At 40.7% G+C, this 21,309-nt stretch overlaps 1 protein-coding gene across 4 annotated transcripts in view; it reads right to left on the bottom strand.

Annotated features, from left to right (window-relative positions):
• mgl (low-density lipoprotein receptor-related protein megalin) overlaps positions 1-21,309 on the bottom strand; it is a 729,243-nt gene that overhangs the window by 34,485 nt on the left and 673,449 nt on the right. For all 4 annotated transcript variants that reach the window (XM_080281751.1, XM_080281752.1, XM_080281753.1 and 1 more), the window contains 4 exons: positions 16,877-18,034; positions 16,430-16,588; positions 11,530-11,666; positions 11,142-11,298 (listed from right to left, as the gene is read on the bottom strand). In XM_080281751.1, the coding sequence (XP_080137877.1) occupies positions 11,142-11,298; positions 11,530-11,666; positions 16,430-16,588; positions 16,877-18,034 (1,611 nt within the window). The remainder of the gene's footprint in view (positions 1-11,141; positions 11,299-11,529; positions 11,667-16,429; positions 16,589-16,876; positions 18,035-21,309) is intronic.

Genomic DNA, 21,309 nt, shown 5'->3' with positions numbered 1-21,309 from the left:
TGAGAGAAACAAACACATACGCTGCCAAGGTCTAAGATGAAAAGAGAAGGATGGGGAAAATGATGAGAAAGAGTAGAGATCTGATGTGAAAGGTTTGGTCATTTTACAGCGCATAGTAAAGAAGCTTACAATCTACTCATACCACTCCACCAACAACATGCTTGCAATGCCCTTTTTGCTATGTTAATGAAATGTAGCAACTGTTCCACATTGCGGTAGAGCAGGGATACTCAGTTACTGTGTGTGAATGTCCAGACACACAGTTTCCTACGTGCCAAGCATCCAGATGAAAGTCGTAATTCAAAATGTGATAATAAGAAACAGATAAGAGCACACATTTCAATGTATTCAAGCTACATGGATTTTTTTTTTACCTCAAAATGTTGATGAAAATAAACTACAAATATCGATTCTCTCTCTCTCAAAAAAAAAAAAAAAAAAAAAAAAAAAAAAAACACTGAATATACATTTATGATAGAAGTAACCATCCATTCTACTAGCTGAATAGGGCTCCTGGGAGAAAAAGAAATGGAAAAAAAACTCTAACAATAAAACACTGCAGGTCTTGGTAAGCATATTTCGAGGCTCCAAATTCAACTGTTCTTCTAGAAGGATGGAGGATGACCAAAAAAAGAAATACCATATTTTTCTGTAACACACACAAAATATTACATAAAAGTAGGGTATTTAAGTAGAGTACAGTTTGGATAAAAAAAAAAAAATCTATCTCTGTTGAGGGGAGGAGGATCAGTTTCCACTTGGACTGTAAATGTAAATATTACTAATACAGACCTGTCACTGAGTGATTGAATTATCTTTACTTTATTAGTATGAAAAGTGACATTTATTCCTTCTTGCTGATTCCCCGAATATTGGTACAAATGATGTGACAGCTCAAGTAATGAAGGTGTTCATTGGTGATTCTGAAGCGGGAAAAACAGAGTAAAATTAAAAACTACTTTTAATTGCTGATCCATGCTAAAGGCAAATTATTAATTTATTTGTTTATTTATGTTTTTTCCCCTTTTTTGGAGATAGGAAGGTGCTGGGGTCCACACAAAAGGTCACTGCAGTCCACCAATTGAATACCACTGTAGTAGAGTCTATTTATAGGTTTAGAGTGTATATATAGACAATGTTAAAACCTAACATAATGCAGTGTAACTATATTTATGCTCCAGTCCTGTGGTCGGGGGCATCTATATAAAGAGGATTTTTTTTTTTTTTTTTTTTTTTTTTTCCCAGCAACTGCAGTTGCCAGCTAAGAATTAATCACCCCTTGACTGACTTCACTTACATCAGTAGTAGTTCTTGTCTCTTGAAACACTTAAAACAGCTGTAAAGCAAATGGATTATCATATTGTATCATTTATAAAGACTCCAACATGCTTGCATACATTGGCCTTGGTCACCTAATGGCAGTTCTCAATGCTGCTCAATCTCTAACAGTCTCCCTATTCAGTCCCATATCCTTGATGTCACTCTCTATGATCTTGTCCCACAACTATTTCTGTCTGCCTCAACTTCTGCACCCAACTTTCATCCTCCATCCTCTCAGCATGCCCAGACTATCTCAATCCACCCCTTCCCATCACAACACCGTATATTCCAGTCCCATCCTTCCTCTCAACTTTTCAATCATATTCCTAAACCCCCCAGGCCTTGCAGTCAAGGATTCATTGTACATCCATCTAATCATTGTCATTTCTGTATGCTTGAGCTTGTGAATACCCTCTTTCCTTACTGCCCAAGTCATAGTACCCAAGTCTTACTACCATACATCATTATATTCCTAACACGTGTTGCATACAGACCCCTTAGCATGGAGGGAGAATCTTCTCAATGTTAGGAGGGGCAAAAGCTCCCTGAACTTCCTCCAGCCAATCCTTACCCTAGTCCTACCTCCAGCACATAACATGTCCCTCGAATAACACAACTCCTCCACACACTCAAGAGACTATCCAGCAAGATCAATCCTTTCATGCCTGACAGTCTCAACATGCTTTCCCCAACACACCACACACATGAAATCAGCATTATTTTACAGTCTACCCCAAATATCACAATATCTCTTATCCACCCACATATCACAAACACTGCAAAAGATGGAGTTACTTCCCACGCCCTTGTGGCAAACTGCACATGGCAATGCTCCCTGTGCTTTGACAGTACTGCCACCAGGTCTAAATACAGTAAAAGTCCTGTAATCTGAATGGCAGGGGACCGAGGGTCTTTCAGACTATTGTTTTTTTTTAACTATTGGGAGGGACCTCTGAAAACATAAGAACTATGTACACTCATGATCACTAATTTCTGCCCTGGGGTGCCCCCTTCCTACCCCTGTATACCCAGGGAGGAGGGGAGGGGAGGGTGAAATGAGCTCCGCCCACCTCTACCCCAGCTCCCAACCCTCCCCCATATCCCTACCCAACCGCCCACCCCACCCGTCATTCTTAACTGACAGCTACATCTCAAGCTGATTTCATGCTTAACACTCTTTGTTCCACTACTGATGCAAACATAAAACACTAGGATATGTTGAAAGTAAATAATTAAACTATCAACATGCTGCAGCAAGAAATTAACGCACTGTGACCTTGACAGTAAAACAAAAACGTTAACAACAGCCACTTCAGGCCTCATGTGTTGGCACTCCTTTACACACACACACACACACACACACACACACACACACACACACACACACAGAAGAAGTGGGATATCTTTCTAGACCTCTATAATTTGGGAGAGGAAAAATTTGTACCAAGAGTAAGAGGGAAAGAAAACAGGAAAAAGGAGTGGCTTAATAGATGGTGTATGATAGCAAAAAAAGAGAGAGATAAGGTGTGGAACAACTGGAGAAAGAAAGGTAACAACAGAACAAAGGAAGAGTATAAAAGAACAAGAAATGAATACACAAGAATATGTAGAGAAGAAGAAAGGAATCTTGAAAAAGGTATAATAGACAAATGTAAGGATGAACCCAAAGTGTCTTATAGATTTGTTAATGGGAAACTGAAACAAAAGGAAGGAATCACCAAACTGAAAGTAGAAGGAAAGGTCTATAAGGATGCTGCAATGCAAGCAGAAATAATGAACAAACGTTTCCAGTCAGTTTTCACTAATGAAAAGGAGCTTGTGGAAGGGGAGGGAGTGATTAGAAATGTACCGGTGATAAAAGATATAAAAGTGGAGGTACAGGAAGTGTATAAGTTACTGGAAACTCAAGATGTAAGGAACACCCCAGGACCTGATGGAATTTCTAATTGGGTACTGAAGGAATGCAGAGAACAACTGGCGGATAAAATTCACAGTTTAATCGTGTGTTCTCTGGAAGAGGGGAAAGTGCCACAAGAATGGAAGAGGGCAAATGTGGTACCAATTTATAAGGGAGGAAACAGGGAAGAACCCCTGAATTATAGACCAGTGTCTCTAACCAGCATGGTTGCAAAATTGTGCGAGAGAATCCTGAAAGACAGATGGATAAAATATCTGGAAGAGATGAATATTTTGGCTGAATGTCAGTTTGGATTCAGAAGTGGAAGGTCATGTGTTTCCAACTTGTTGAGCTTTTACTCAAGAGCGATTGACGTGGTACAGGAGAGAGATGGTTGGGTGGATTGTGTGTACTTGGAGAAGGCCTTTGACAAGGTACCTCATAAGAGACTAATGTGGAAACTAGAATATATAGGAGGACTGAAGGAGAAACTTCTGGAATGGATGAGAGACTTTTTGAGAGACAGACAAATGAGGACAGTAATAAAGGATAGGATGTCTGGATGGAGGGAAGTAACAAGTGGAGTCCCTCAAGGCTCGGTGTTGGCGCCAGTAATGTTCCTGATTTACATAAATGATATGGTAGATGGAGTGAACAGTTATGCAAGTCTGTTTGCTGATGATGTAAAGATCTTGAGGAAGGTAGAGGTTGAGGAGGATTGTAAAATGTTGCAGGAGGATTTGGATGGGATACATGATTGGAGCCGGATGTGGGAAATGAAATTTAATGTAAAGAAATGTAAAATATTGGAAATGGGTAAAAGTACCAGAAGGCCATCACTGAATTCTTTGATGGGTAATGAATTAATCACAAAAATGAGAGAAGAGAAAGATTTGGGTGTGCTGGTCCAAGATAATTTGTCACCTGAAAAGCACATTAACAAGATAGTTGGAGAGACTTATAAACTCTTGACTAACATAAGAGAAGCATTTCATTATATGGATGAGGAGATGATGAAAAAATTGATAGTGGCCATGATCCGCCCCAGGTTAGAATATGCAGTGGTAGTGTGGTCCCCACACAAAAAGAAAGATATAAACAAGATTGAGAGAATACAAAGAACACCAACCAAGATGGTCCCCAGTTTGGCAGACCTGTCATACAGAGAGAGGCTGGAAAAGCTGGATTTGCCTTCCTTAGAGGAAAGAAGAAAGAGGAGAGACATGATTGCAGTGTTCTGGACCATGCTGGGAGTAGATAAAATTGACAAAGAAGATCTGTTTGTATGGGATAAGAGAGCAACAAGAGGACACGGAATGAAATTGAAAAAGTCAAGCTGCTTGAAGGATATCAAGAAATATAGCTTTCCTTACAGAAGTATAGACTTATGGAATAGCCTGGACAAAGAGATCGTCCAGTCTAAAAACTTAAACGTGTTTAAAGCTAAATTTGACTTATGGAGAAATTGCGATGGAAACCCACGAGCATAGCACATTCCGTGTATATCACAATTAGGTATATTAGGTAAATACATAAATATTTGGAACGACTTAGACACAGAGGTGATGCATGAGAAAAACATTCATGTGTGTAAAGGTAGACTTGATAAATGTGGATATGGAGACAGGACAACACAAGCATTGCTCAATTCCTGTATAGTACAAATAGGTAAATACACACACACACACACACACACACACACAAAGAGAAGAAGAAAGGAATTTTGAAAAAGGTATAACAGACAAATGCAAGGATGAACCCAAACTGTTTTATAGATTTGTTAATGGCAAACTGAAACAAAAGGAAGGAATTACCAAACTGAATGTAGAAGGAGAGGTCTGTAAAGATGCGGCAGTGCTAGCTGAAATAATGAACAAATGTTTCCAATTGGTTTTCATTAATGAAAAGGAGTTTGTGGAAGGGGAGGAAGTGATCAGAAATGTCTATCTATCTATCTATAGCCCGACGCCCTAATCCCGCAAAGGGTGGCCGCAGACAAAACGCCTCCAAGTCGCTCTGTCACCCACCATTTGACTACCCTCCCCCCAACTCACCCCCTCCTCCCTCATATACCTCTCAACTCCATCCCTCCACCTCGTCCTCGATCTACCCCTCCCTCTCCCTCTCTCCACTTCACCTACATACACCCTCTTAGTCAGTCTTTCATTCTCTATTCTCTCCACATGTCCAAACCACCTCAGTGTATTTCTCCTAATCTTCTCAACCACATCCACATCCACCCCACAACGTTCCTTCACTTCTTCATTCGTCAACCTGTCCCTCCATGTCACTCCACATGATCCTCTCAAGTAACTCATTTCCACTGCTCTCACTCTTGACTTGTTCCCCTCTTGCAAGGTCCACGCCTTCCTTCCATATGTCAGGGTAGGGATCACAATACAATCATGCAGTGACTTTTTAACTTCCATACTCACCTCCTTATTTCTTATCACTGCTTTCAGTGAACCAACAACCTTCCTTCCCTGTTGTACCCTTTCATGCACTTCATCCCCCAAAGTTCCATCCTTACTCATCACACTACCCAAGTACTTGAATGCACTCACATTCTCCATATCCTCACCATCCAACCTCACTGTACATTCTGTGACTTCATTCCTCTCAAAACACCATAACTTTACTTTTGTTTACATTAACTTTCAGCTTCCTCCTCCTACACACTGTCCCAAATTCATTCACCAAACCTTGCAACTCCCATTCATCTTCACTCAACAATACTGTATCATCAGCAAACAGCAACACCGGAATCTTCCACATCTCACCCTCATTCATTAGAGCCACCCCCACATCCACTGCCCTACCTTGCACCTCCTTTGTAACCCCATCCATGTATATATTAAACAGCCATGGAGACATCACACAACCCTGTTTCAGTCCCACATTGAGATCGAAGAACTCACTCAGCCCACCATCCACTCGCACCGTAGCCCTAGCTCCATCGTACATACTCTTCACAGCACTCGACAATTTCCCCTCCACTCCATATATCCTTAATACCTTCCACATACCTTGCCTATCTATTCTGTCATATGCTTTCTCCAAGTCCATGAAGGCAGCATACACTTTCTTTCCCTTCTCTCTAAACATCTTAGAACAAATATCTGATCTACACACCCTTTTCCCTTCCTAAATCCCCCTCGTTCTTCTCCGACTAGCTCCTCTGTCATATGCCTAACCCTATCAATGAGAATTCTGCTATATATTTTACCAGTCACACTAAGAAGGCAAATATCCCTATGGTTACCACATACTTCTCTCTCTCCTTTTCCTTTGTATAAAGGAACAATTATACCTGATTTCCAGTCCTCTGGAACCCTTCCCTCTTCCCAAGCCAATGTACACAACTTCCATATCCACTCCACAACAATCTCACCCTCATACCTCAGCATTTCACCACACACTCCATCAATTCTTGGGGCCTTTCCCAACTTGATCTTCTTCATTGCTTCCACTACTTCCACCCTACTGATCTCTTCCTCCCTCCTCTCATCTGTTCTTCTTCCAGCCATTCCCCAACCACTTATACTCGCACTGCTGCCACTCTCTACATTCAACAAATCCTCAAAGAGCTCCTTCCATCTCCTCAATCTCTCTCTCTTCTCCACCAAAAATCTATTATTTCTATCTTTCACTCCCCTACTATTTCCTCTTTCACACTGCCTTACTTTCTTTACCTCCTTCCAAAACAATTTCTTACTCTGGAAGGGGAGGGAGTGATCAGACATGTACCAGTGATAAAAGATATAAAAGTGGAGACACAAGAAGTGTATAAATTACTGGAAACTCAAGATGTAAGGAAAGCCCCAGGACCTGATGGAATTTCTGATTGGGTACTGAAGGAATGCAGAGAACAAGTGGCAGATAAAATTCAGTCTAATCGTGTGTTCTCTGGAAGAGGGGAAAGTGCTACAAGAATGGAGGAGGGCAAATGTGGTACCAGTTTATAAGGGAGGAAACAAGGAAGAACCCCTGAATTATAGACCAGAGTCTCTAACCAGCATGGTTGCAAAATTGTGTGAGAGAATCCTCAAAGACAGATGGATAAAATATCTGGAAGAGATGAATATTTTGGCTGAATGCCAGTTTGGATTCAGAAGTGGAAGGTCATGTGTTTCCAACTTGTTGAGCTTTTACTCAAAAGCGATTGACGTGGTACAGGAGAGAGATGGTTGGGTGGACTGTGTGTACTTAAGACTTAGAGAAGGCCTTGGACAAGGTACCTCATAAGAGACTAATGTGGAAACTAGAATATATTGGAGGACTGAAGGGGAAACTCCTGGAATGGATGAGAGACTTTTTGAGAGAAAGACAAATAAGGACAGTAATAAAGGACAGGATGTCTGGATGGAGGGAAGTAACAAGTGGAGTCCCTCAAGGCTCGGTGTTGGCGCCAGTAATGTTCCTGATTTACGTAAATGATATGGTAGATGTAGTGAACAGTTATGCAAGTCTGTTTGCTAATGATGTAAAGATCTTGAGGAAGGTAGAAGTTGAGGAGGATTGTAAAATGCTGCAGGAGGATCTGGATAGGATACATGATTGGAGCCGGATGTGGGAAATGAAATTTAATGTAAAGAAATGTAAAATATTGGAAATGGGTAAAAGTACCAGAAGGCCATCACTGAATTATTTGTTGGGTAATGAATTAATCACAAAAATGAGAGAAGAGAAAGATTTGGAAGTGCTCGTCCAAGATAGTTTGTCACCTGAAAAACACATTAACAAGATAGTTAGAGAGACGTATAAACTCTTGACTAACATAAGAGTAGCATTTCATTATATGGATGAGGAGATGATGAAAAAATTGATAGTGGCCATGATCCGCCCTAGGTTAGAATATGCAGCGGTAGTGTGGTCCCCACACAAAAAGAAAGATATAAACAAGATTGAGAGAATACAAAGAACACCAACCAAGATGGTCCCCAGTCTGGCAGATCTGTCATACAGAGAGAGGCTGGAAAAGCTGGATTTGCCTTCCTTAGAGGAAAGGAGAAAGAGGGGAGACATGATTGCAGTGTTTAGGACCATGATAGGAGTAGACAAAATTGACCGAGAAGATCTGTTTGTATGGGATAAGAGAGTAACGAGAGGACATGGCATGAAATTGAAAAAGTCAAGCTGCTTGAAGGATATTAAGAAATATAGCTTTCTTTCAAGAAGTATAGATTTATGGAATAGCCTGGATAAAGAGATTGTCCCGTCTAAAAACATAAACGAGTTTAAAGCTAACTTTGACTTACTGAGAAACAGTGACGGGAACCCATGAGCATAGCACATTTTGCGTATATCACGATAAAGAGATCGTCCAGTCTAAAAACATAAACGAATTTAAAGCTAAATTTGACTTACTGAGAAACAGCAACGGGAACCCACGCGCATAGCACATTTCGTGTATATCACAATTAGGTTTACAGGTATTAGGTAAATTCATAAATATTTGTAACAACTTAGACGAAAAGGTGGTGCAGGAGAAAAACATTCATGTGTGTATAAAAGCAGACTAGATAAATGTGCATATGGAGACAGGACAACACGAGCATTGCTCAATTCCTGTATACTACAAATAGGTAAATTCACACACACACACACACATATACAGTAAACCCTTCATAAGTCGAACTTTTAGAAGACGGAATCTTTGGTAAAACATACTCAGGCTGAGACCACGTATGTAAGTAGGAAGAGATGCAGAGGTAGGGGGGACAAAGGTGGCACCAGGTGCACGTGTGGCTGCCAGTCTGCTGCTTGCCTGATTTCACTGGCTTTGAAGTCTCAAATTATCTTGAAGTTATGCAGAAAGTCGGTGAGAAGCATATTAATGAAGATGATGTCATCCTGTGGCTTGAAATAGATGCAGATGATCCTGGGTATCATCACCAAACAAGAAGAAATTGCTGAGTCCGTGGCTAGGAAGAGAGATGATGATGATGACGGGGTAGAGAACAGTGATGCTGAATGCAAGAATCCATACAAATTATCCCATGTTCGTAAAGCAATGGATGTTCTTGGCTGGATTATGTTGATCGTGCAGAAGCACAAAATTTTTATACGCGTGTAAGGGAGTTGCGAGGCTTGGTTATTTGTCGCCAGTATTTGCAGCAGAAGCAGGTGAATATTCATGACTTCTTTAAGCCTATGCCAAAGTGTCGGCCTATCCCTCCTTCTGATTCCAGCAGTGATTCTGCTTCTACAGCTCTTCAGATAGCCAGCACTTAGAGTAGTGTTGGCAAAGTCACCAAATAGTGTCTGTGTGTGTTAATGAAAACTGCAATTTGACTAAATGAAAAAAAAATGTGTGCATGTGACTTAGTGTTAAGTGATCATGATTAAAGTTAAGTATTATTATTACTGCAAGTGTTACACTGCAGTCTATTATAGTGTGTTGTCTCAGATGATTGGCTGAAGAATGTAACTGTAAATGTGTACAAGGAGAAGGTTCATGCCCTGGAAAGAGGAAATTATAAAAGCATAAAGCTTTTAGACCAGATGATGAAGGTAATGGAGTGACTTCTAGAAGGTATGATTAGAGAAAGAGTGAATACTGATGAAATGGAGTTTGGGTTTATGCTAGACCACTGATGCCATATCCATTGTTTGACAGCTTCAAGAAAAATATCTAGGAAACAAAAGGGAACTGTACTTTGTTTCTGTTGATTTGGAGATAGCCTTTGACAAAGTCCCAAGAGAGGTGGTGAAGTGGGCAATGAGAAAACTTGGGATCGAAGAGTGGCTGGTTTGGGTCTAGCGCCCGGGTAAGGGTGAATGGAGCTTTGAGTGATGAGTTTTCTGTGAATGCTGGTGTTTACCATGGGTCAGTTTTGTGCCCCTTGTTGTTTATCACAGAACTTGAAGCCCTTTCATGTGACTTCAGAAATGGACTCCCGTGGGAGATGTTGTATGTTGATAATTTGGTGTTGGCAGCAGAGAATGAAAGGAAGGTGGAGGAAAGAGTTAGGAAGTGGAGAGATGGTATGGGGCACAAGGACTTATGAGTAAATGTAGATAAAACAAAGGTGATGGTGTCTAGGGCTGGTGGTGGTACTGCAAAAGAAGAGGGAGACTGGTCATGTGCAATTTGCCACAAGGGAGTGGGAAAGAATTCCATCTTGTGCAATGTCTGTGATAAGTGGATGCATAAAAGATGCAGTGGTATTAGAGGTAGACTGTGAGATAATGCTGATTTCATGTGTCCAGTGTGCTGGGGAGAGAATGTGGAGATTTTGCGGCGTGAAAGGATTGAACTTGTTGGTGAATCTTGAGTGTGTGGAAGAGTTTTGCTACTTCAGAGACATGTTATGTGCTTGAGGTGGGGCTGGGATTAGCTCTGTGGCTAGAGTGGGGAGTGGATGGTAGAAGTTCAGGGAGCTGTTGCCTCTCCTGACAATGAGACAGCTCTCCCTCTGTGCTATGGGATCTTTATATGCAGCATGTGTTAAGAGTGTAATGCTGTATGGTAGAGAGACCTGGTCAGTAAAGGAAGAGGATATTAGCATGTTCAAATGTACAAAAATGACAATGATTTAGTATAGGTGCAGTGCGTCCCTCAGTGCGAGGCCTCTGGGGCCTAGCTTTATGATGGAAGAGTTAAGGGATAGGATGGGACTGGAGTGTATTAGTGTTGTGATGAGGAGAGGTAGATTGAGATGGTTTGGGCATGAGGAGAGGATGGGGGATGATAAATGGATACAGAAAGTGGGAAGTATTAATGTTAGGGGTAGGGTTGCGAAAGGTAGACCGAAAAGGACCTGGGATGAGGTCATTGAATGTGACCTCAGGGATAAGGGACTGAATAGGGAAGCTGCCAGAGATTGAGCATCATGGAAATCCGCCATTAGGCGATCAAAGCCTACGCGTGCATGCATGTTGGAGCCTTTAAAAATGAATGAATGAATCAGTTTGGCCTTACTTGCGCCAACCATCAGCACACTTCTTTTGGCGACACAGGAAGGCAGGTTCATCAGAGTGATCCCCACAATCATTGTCCAGATCACAGTACCACTGCTTTGAAATGCATTTTCCATTTTTGCAATGGAATTCAGTTTCTGGATCACATGGCCGATTATCTGAGGAGAAAGGAGTCCTCAATTTTCTTGCAAAAAAGATACACAATGTAATGTTAGTACAGTAGGTGGATACTTTTAAATAATTCTTTACATAAGCGCTCTACTTTATGATGATGAATACTTTCAAATTTTGGATGGTCTGAACAAGTACTCCACCAAATGTCTCATTTAAGAATACGCAGCTACACTACACTAGATTTCTAGAGATCTGAAAGTATTATCTCTACTTACGACAGTCCTCTTCATCGGAGCCATCACGACAGTCCTTGTCTCCATCACATTTCCAAGCAATGTTGATGCACTTGCCAGTAGTCTTACACTTGAATTCTAACTCAGTGCATTCTATCTGGCAGTTACTTTCATCAGACCTGAAAGTAATGAAAATATATAAATAAATAAATAATGCACTACACAGTTTTCTGCATGTTGAAATATGATAACTTTCAAGACTAGTTTCACATTATGATCCCAACTCTATAATACAGCATGATCAGTCAGTGACAAGACTAAGCTAATTTTCAAGGTCTTCTACATCTGGCTTTTTAATTACATACACTCATGAAAATGACTAGTTTCACATTATGATCCCAACTCTATAATATGGCATGATCAGTCAGTTACAAGACTAAGCCAATTTTCAGAGTCTTCTACATCTGGCTTTTTAATTACATACACTCAAAATGAAGCTAACTACGTACCAAACATGAAAACTTGTTTGTGACTCATATCAAATACTGTCCTAGTATGAAATTTATCACACTGGCATGTTCAGTGCTATCATAAGTCACGCTAGACTTTGGTTGTTCTTCTGAATTATTAAAAATTATTACAGTATGTTTGCTTTGGTAATTTTCACATGAAATACTAACACAGTATGTATTATAATGTCTTTAGCCATAACAAAGTTATTGAATTCCGTATTCATTTGAACTTAATACACATCAATCAGCAGCTGTCTGAACAATGGAAAGAAACTTAAGTAAACCAAAACCATTTCAAGAGCCCAGTACATAAGCAGTAAGGACCCTTTGAATCATAAATGGCCCTCCTAGGGTAAATGAAATAATCCAGCTTTGGTAGTCTAAAGAAAGTACGGTACAATCCCAACCATCCGGTATCCCGACAAATGGAATTACCAGACAACAAGGAAAATTCACGCACAGGCAAATATATAAATAAAGATATACCTGTCTACCACTCTGACTACCTGCCCCTGCACAGGATACAGTAGTCACGTGTCATGTGAGACTGGGTGAAGTCGTGAAGTTGGGCGATGAGAAGTGAGAGTATTTCCGGTCAAGGTCGTTTCCTAGTTAATACCCTTCCAAGCCCTCCATACCACCTTCCCCTCTTTCCCCCTCTCTAATTTAGTAACCCTCCATACTTCCACAAATCACCAGTCAGTTTACCACCCCCAGTCAGCAGACAAGCACACTAGCTGTTGTGTTGTCCTGTCGTGATAGTGATTTGTACACTTAGTGATGGTTAAAGTGCAAACTAATCTTAAGCACATTGTGCTCACCTTCAAACAGAAGCTGGACAAATGCAACAGTCTTGAAAATGATGAACATTATACAACATAAACTTTAACCTAGGAAATTTCATGACTTACGATGTCAAGTCCCAGGGACTGATGCTCAAGGAGTTTTTTGTGAAAAGCAAGATGAATAAATCAATTGAAAAATGGTTTACTCTTCAATGTCTGAAAATGTGTGGTAGCTAACGGTAACGTTTTCTGCCTAATGAACCGACTCTGACCACCCACGAGCTTCCTGTATCTTACAGTACTTGGCAAGTTCATTGTTAAATATTATTCATTATTTTATTCATTAAAGTATGGAAAAATAAACTAAAGAAATAAATCTTGAGCATTTATTGGTGAACTGATGATTTGGATGGAAGTGTTGTACAGTAGAATTATCAAGACTCTCATGCTCACAGTTGTGTAAGCGCCTGTGGCTCACGCATTTATTTCTCACCTGACTACCGTCACTCCACCACTCACTCACCACTTAGTTGCTTTGTAGATAATGTAATAAATACAGCATGCTCGCACAGTGCGAGAGTGGATGAGCGGTCCACAACCTCACACACTGTGATTCCATGTATTGTGAACACATAATCTTATGGGAATAATAACATATGGGTGGGACCCCCTCAAACCTTAATATTTTTTTAACTTTAGAAAAATAACAAGTGAAAATTTTTAAGACATATGCTATAGATACAGCTGGAATAAAAAAATATGGTCAGTCACCTTAAAAACAGTAGATGGCTGGCCTGATGGACTTAAATAGCAGGGGTTCCAAGGTGCAGCAACACACTTAGAGTGCCCCCACAGCCCCGGCCTCACCACGCGTGTTTAATGGTTGCCAGTGTTGTATTATTCCAGGCTTTGACGAAGAAATTTACAGCCTGTCGAATGTTATATTTCTTCCAGAGCGCAGCAACAGTCATTATGGTGTAAGTTGCAGGTATGCCAGGTGAAGTAGGTGAGTCAGGTGGGGCTGTGTAGGTGGAGGGGGAGGCAGCTGGTGAGTCAGGTGAAGCAGTGGTGGTGGAGGGGATGGCGGCAGGTGAGTCAAGAGAGGTGGTGAGGGGAGGATCCTCCATCTCCTCCTTGCTACTGCTAACATTTTCGGCAATTTCTTTCATCTCTTCTTGTTTGTCTGTTTCATTCAGCATCTTGTTATGGACGTATTGCAGTATAACAACTTGGCATTTGCGAAATAACCATTAATCAAGTGAATCCAAATGTTATTGTAGAAACTGGGTATCTATTCTAACTTACCGTTATTACCAAAAACGTTACTGTCAAAGTCGTTATTGGTGAGATCTTACTGTAACTCCTCTTAAGCACCTTCCCCACGAGCATGTAAGTCACGATGGGTGTGTTGTGTGGGGAGGGGGGTCATGTAGTCTGGGAAAATAGCGGTTTTGGGCCACTCCATGCCTCTGCCACGCGTACTGTGGGCTAAACTCGCGCATTCAAAGTTTTATGGTTATGATTTTTGGTCACTTGTGTACTATACGATTCGCGCACTGTGATCACATGTACTGTGCGAGCGTACTGTAATGGTAAACAAACATATGCTTTATTTGAAACAGTAGAAACACCTTACCAAATCAGTGCTTCTTCTTCTTGATAGTCTGTTATATTTTTCTTATTATTTCTGGGGCGGTAAATAGACGTTTCATGCAAAATCTGTTTCCCTATTGTTTAGCTACTTTCTGCTGTGTCAATTCATTCAACTTGCAGGGTAATGGAGGATGTGACTGTCCTAACCTAAGTGTTTAACTAAACCTCACATAACCTAGCTTAACTGTACCTAATAATTTAATCTAATTTAACCCAACCCAACCCAACCCAACCCAACCCAACCCAAACCAACCCAACCCAACCTAGCCTAACCTAGCATCCAGTTGGGAAGTTGTGAAATAAAAACCACCTTTGAGTACACTGCATAAGTCAGACAATTGTAGGTATGTATTAGGAACAGTGATGATAAAAACGGTGGGAAATTTTTCAGCAGGAATAGGTAACTTATCACCCTGAAAAGAGTCAGAAATAAATAGAAAACAAATTGGAGGAATATGAATTGAATTGGTAAAGTCTTTCTGCTGCTTCATGTAAAGCGTACGTTTACCTAAATAGCTATAAATTGCAAACACAGAATTTTGTCAAACAAAACAGATGCTTCACTTCCATCAGCTAGATTTTATCTCTTCTGCCAATACAAATGCATTCTAAGATGACATCATCTTAGAATGCATTTGCATTGGCAGAAATGATAAAATATAGCGGGGAGAAATGAAGCATCTATTTTGTTTGACAAAATTACTGTGCTTGCAATTTGTAGTCATTTATTATATCTGCAATACAGCTGAGTGGCAAGTGAGGGTAAGAGTGACGGCAAACAGGTTAGAAATAAATGGGTGAGCCACGATCATTTACACAACTGTGAGCACGGGAGTTGTGATAATTTTACTGTACAACACTTCTTTCCAAATCATCAGTTCACCAATAATGCTCAAGATTTCTTTAGTTTAATTTTCCTTGTTTTTATGAATAAAATAATAATATTCAACAAAATAGACTTACTGTGTGCATTTTGCACTACTGCGAGACACTGCAATAACATGTACGTCTATGGGGTGAGTTTATGAGGTTGTTTCAAATGGATAAATGTTAGTGTGGCCCTGGATACGAGTGGTAGTGTACATACTGCAATGATATAGCCTATGTATGTATCAGATACATTAATGTGAAGCTACAGAATGTGGTGAATGTTTTTGGCGTATCAGATAGAGCCAGGATTCCAGGGGGCTTGAATGGAGAGCGAATGAAGCGTGGCCCACTGGATTGGGCAAATTTGGGCTGTCTGGAGATTGCTACTCCTCACCCTGCCCTAAGGTGGGAAAGGAGGTCTGGATGATGATGATGATGATAAGAGTAAATATCAGATATATGGGAAAACTCTGTAACCAGAAAAGTAAATTTCCCAACTTTCCCAGTTAACTGGATTATACTGTACTGTAAATAACCATCATAACTACTATGGGTTAAATTATAACTCTCAAAAGTAATAAGTCCTATATCATGAATTCTTTTTCCCCAGCAGGACACACTCCTGTGCCTTACTGCTCCTGTACTTTATTTGACAAAAAATAAAATCAATCTAGTGACATCATCATCATAACCATCCTTATCCTGACCTCATCTCCTCACTTAAGGACAGGGTGAAATAAGGACCCCCCCAAAAAAGGAATGAGAAAGCATAAAAGAAGGAAAATTATCAAACACATGCATGGGAAAAAGATCCAGGCAGTTATTCACGCACCATTCAAGCCCACGGAATCCTGACTACCTCGCAAGCCTAACCATCTGCACATATTTTGATGGTAACTATACAGCTCATTCACCTTAACTTAGCAGACATCTTCATCCTTTTGCAGCTTATTTCCAGTCGCTAAATAGCAAAATAAGACAATATAATGACACTACATCCTTTTCGTGGCACTTCCTGATTAGCATCATATTCTAGTGTTAATCGCTTGCTTAAACTCAACATTCAAGATGGAGGGAGAGGAATGATGTCCAGTTAAAGTGAACAAAGTAATCATGTCTCACCCATCAGGGCAATCAGTCTGGCCATCACAAAGCTGGGTTGGAGCAGCACATCCCTGGCCGTCTTTACACTGAAAGTGGCCAGCACGGCACTTGCGCTCAGGGCACAGATCACCAGGTGGTTCATCAGTTCCATCAGCGCAGTCCTTCTCACCATCACATCTGTCAGACATAATTTATGTATCATTAAATAAATCAATAGAATTCTGCTATAAGCATTACCATACACTTATTAGCCACTCTTGGAATATAGTACTATCAATGAAGAAGTATGAAAACACTTTTAATGCAAATTACAGAAGAAATTAATATTCACTCATAAGCCCAGGCAATATACTTTAATATTTTCTTATATCATAAAGCATACTTTAGCATTTTATACATGGGGTTTACCAACTCCCCCTTATCAACTAACTAGAACAGTGAATATACCATACATTATGTACTTACTTCCAGTAATTTGGGATACACTTATCATCGTCACCAGAACATCGGAATTGTCCTCTTGTGCAATTGGCTATACAGGTCTTGTTGCTAGAATCTAAGAAGAATTGGTCAGGGCAGGCACATGTATATGATACTCCTCCCTCTACTGGCGACAACAGACAGAGGTGTGAGCATCCACCATTGTTGTCTCCACATGGATTGGGGTAATCTATCTGACGCAAAGGGTGGTATACGTGAATGTCATATGGTCGATGTGTTGTGTTTCTCAGGAACTCAAATTCATCTCCCGTGAATTTGTTGGCCTTTAGTATGGCTTTTAAGTTCCAATCTGACCAATACATATAGTCATCGAACACCGAGATAGCAAATACATGCGGCACTTTGCTTCCTCTTATAATCTCATGCCGATTTCTCCCGTCAAAATCAGCATATGCAATATAGTCAAGGTGTGCATCAGCCCAGTATATTCTGTCAGCAAAGTAGTCAAAGGTAAGGGCATTTGGCCAAATAACTTTATCATCAAAGCTAAGAACACGAGAGAAGTTAGACCCATCCATGCCGATACGGCCAATATATGTCTGAAGATGCCAGTCTGTGAAGTAAACATAACCGATACCAGGGTGAACTGCTACTGCCCTTGGGTCATTTATACCACTGGCTTTCAGTGTCTTACGATTTGTACCATTGAGTTCAGCAACGTCCAGCTGCTTGCTATGTCTATCCAACCAATAAATTTTACGGCCAATCCAGTCCACTGCCAAACCCTCAAGGCCATGGCTATCATGTTTAATAACTTCCTCCTTTTCAGATCCATTAATTTTGGCTCTATAAATAATCTTTGCAGTGACATCTGAGAAGTACAACATTTCCTCTTTAATATCAAAGTCCATTGCCACCACATTCCTGAGGTCCTGGTGCATCAATAGGTACTGTGATCCATCTGTGGTCAGTCTTCTCACATAGTACTTGTTAGTGAAAAAGACCCATGGCTCAGTGTTATCACGTCGCTTGCAAGTTCTGCCATCTGGTTCACGGTCATAATAGGAGTCATGGCACTTGCAATTGTAAGAGCCAGGTGTATTGAAGCATTTCTGGGAGCAAGCACCAGGGACCTCCACACACTCATCTACATCATCACAGGCCTTCTTATCTGGCATCAACCTGTAAACAGAAATGTTTAATGATTATTCAGAACTTGGAAACATGGGAGTGTTTCATGTTGCTGGGTAATACTGTACTGAACACATCTTGAAAATATTAAAAAAAATTTTCTTCACGATTTAATATACTGTAATACAGTACACTCATATTTTTCTCTCATATGGACAAAACCTACTTAATATTAAGTGTTAATCTAAGAAAAATATAAGACAAAATAAAGTTTTTATACAGTTTAGTACCTCAACTTAAGGTATGAAAAGAACTGTAGTGTATCTCCAAAATGGGATTACACCAAATATCAACAACAGTTACGTAATTTACAAACACATAATCAAGTTGTGCTAATTTTCAGGATAATGTACAATCACCCTCATGATGTGACTGAAAGTTTTTCTATCATGTTAACTGCTGCTGCTGTTGTTGTTGTTGTTGTTGTTGTTATTGTTGATTAAACTCAGTTTGTCTGCCTGAGCAGGTACATCAACCAAAAGCATGCAATCACCCCTGCAGGGCTGTCCCATGCAGTTGACTGATGTTCCTTTGCGGCAGACAGCGCCTTACCATAAAGAGGCACAGGGAGGCGTATGGAAGTTTGGTTTCAAGACGAAAGTCACATTTGCATCTCCACTCTTTTAACAGGGGCACTCTTGTAGTCTCCAAATCACTCCATTATTTAGTTATAATGGTTACCACCCAGTGTTGTAAATGATATCATCCTGAGTTACAGGAAACCATTAGGAATGTCACTCACTGGAAAACCACCTGGAGTGGTAAGGGGAGTAGTAAAAAGTGACACGAAGGATGGGAGAAATATGAAGACAGGAAGTAGGTAGCACCACATCAAGTGAGTAGATGATGGACACCACCATCTGCCACCCTGATAAAAATATAAATGAGCAGCTGAGAGATCAGCTAGGAATTGAAAGCACTAGTGACGTGATGCATAAAGGAAAACTGAGATGGTCCAGCCACGTGGAGTGAGAAGGGAGTGTAAAATTTGGGTGAAAGATCTATGAGTGTGAATGTGAAGGACAAGGAACAACAGCAAGAGACAAAACTAGGGAGACTTGAGATGAAGCCCTACAAAATGACCTCACAGTTAAGGGATGGAAGCGATGTTGCCTGAGATTATGTTGCACGGAAAACTATAAGTGAATGAAGCTGGCACATGCAAGCAAGAACAAAGTTTTCCAAACTGAAATGAAACATAACAAAATAAGTGGCAAGTAAACAACTGGGTGGCCATTTCATTAAGCATTCTGTTGACCGTTCCCCTACTTTTATGTGTTTTCTTTTCAATTTTTGAATCCTCCCATCCCATTTTTACAGAAGGAAAATGTGCTAGGACAGTGATAATGATATCGATTGATAAATCATGCTGCTTATCTTTTCATCCAATCCTGTATTGCCCCATTAGGAGTGTAGGGGCTTGGGGACTGCCTATTTATTTTACCCTATTAGGAGTGTATGGGCTAGGGCACATCCTACATATTTTAGCCATTCAGAATGAGGCTGATCAGCTGCTCTCCCCTAAATGGCATCATGTGAGCAATAAACTCCAACCACCTCTCAGGTGAAACTCTTATGAGCCACTTTCTGTTGATGTACCGTAACCCACTAAATCACCAGGCATCAATACCGTTATATGATTACCACCTAACATAGTTATTGTTATTGATAAAAATGAGGACCTATGCACCTATGAGGAAAATATGGAAGTTCAAACCATGCAGTAAGGGATGCTTTCTACAGTGAGATGAATAAAGTGGTGGCTGAACAGGGAGTCGTTCATAGAAGTGTTAATGAACAGTACTGAACCCTCACAAACAACCTCTTGAGAGCTACTAATTCAGTGTGTGGATGAACAAGGGGCCTCCCCTAGACATGAAGTTACTTGGTGGTGGGATGAGGGTGTAGACGCTGCAGTTAAGGAGAAAAGAAGGCTCTTCTGGGAGTGGAGAAAGAATGGTAGCAGAGAGGAATACTTGGCTGTCAAGTGTAGGGCTAGAAGAGAGGTGTTATAGGGCAAAGTCTGAATCTCAAAGACTTTAACCTGATACCCTAACTAGTGAGGAAAGGAAGAATATGATTTTTAGGGTGGCAAACCAGATGAAGAGGCAGAATAGGGATATCTTAGGTGAGCAGTGTGTGAAGAATGAAGGAAAGGTATTGGTGAACAGAGGGGATATTAAAGACACCTGGAGAGAGCACTACAACCGGTTGTTGAATGAGGAGTCTGACTGGGAAAGGGAAGGTTTGGAGCCAGCAGATCCAGTATTATGCCCTTGGCCTTTGATTGATGCAACTACTTTGAGCAGGGCAATAGGTAAGATGCAGGTGGGGAAAGCAGCAGGTGTGTCTGGGATGACTGCGGAAATGTTGAAAGCCTCAGAAGATACGGGAGTGGGGTTAGTCACTGATTTGATAAATACAGTTATATATGAGTGTGTTGTCCCAGATGATGGGCTGCAGAGTGTAACTGTAAATGTGTACAAGGGTAACGATGATGCCCTGGAAAGAGGAAATTAAAGAGGGATAAAGCTTTTAGACCAGATAATGAGGGTAATGGAGAGACTTCTAGAAGGTATGATTAGAGAAAGAGTGAATATTGATGAAATGCAGTTTGGGTTTATGCCAGGCAATGGGACCACTGATGCCATATTCATTGTTCGACAGCTTCAGGATAAATATCTAGGAAAGATAAGGGATCTGTACTTTGTTTTTGTTGATTTGGAGAAGGCCTTTGACAGAATCCCTAGCAAGGTGGTGATGTGGACAATGAGAAAACTTGGGATTGAGGAGTGGCTGGATAGGGTGGTTATGGCAATGTATGTGTGTGCTTGCACCCAGGTAAGGGTGAACTGAGTTCTGAGTGAGTTTTCTGTGAATGTTGGTGTGCATCAGGGGACAGTCTTGAGCCCCTTGTTGTATATTATGGTACTTGAAGCCCTCTCAAGTGACTTCAGAAATGGACTCCCGTGGGAGATGTTGTATGCTGATGACTTGGTGTTGATTGTAGAGAATGAAAGGAAGGTGGAGGAAAGATTTAGGAAATGAAGAGATGGTATGGGGCACAAGGGCTTATGAGCAAATGCAGAAAAAACAAAAGTGATGGTATCTAAGACTAGGGGCAGTACTGTCAAAAAATGAGAGGGAGTGACCATATGTGATTTGCCACAAGGGCATGGGAAGTAATTCCATCTTGTGCAGTGTCTGTGATAAGTGGGTGCACAAGAGATGTAGTGGTATTAGAGGCAGACTGCGAGATAATGCTG

This window comes from Coenobita brevimanus, chromosome 91 (assembly GCF_032717465.1).
Source record: "Coenobita brevimanus isolate Jiangsu-jjx chromosome 91, ASM3271746v2, whole genome shotgun sequence".
In the NCBI taxonomy this organism is placed as follows: Eukaryota; Metazoa; Arthropoda; class Malacostraca; order Decapoda; family Coenobitidae; genus Coenobita; species Coenobita brevimanus.
The sequence above is the reverse complement of the archived record's forward strand: the minus strand, read 5'-3'. Positions and strand labels throughout refer to the sequence as shown.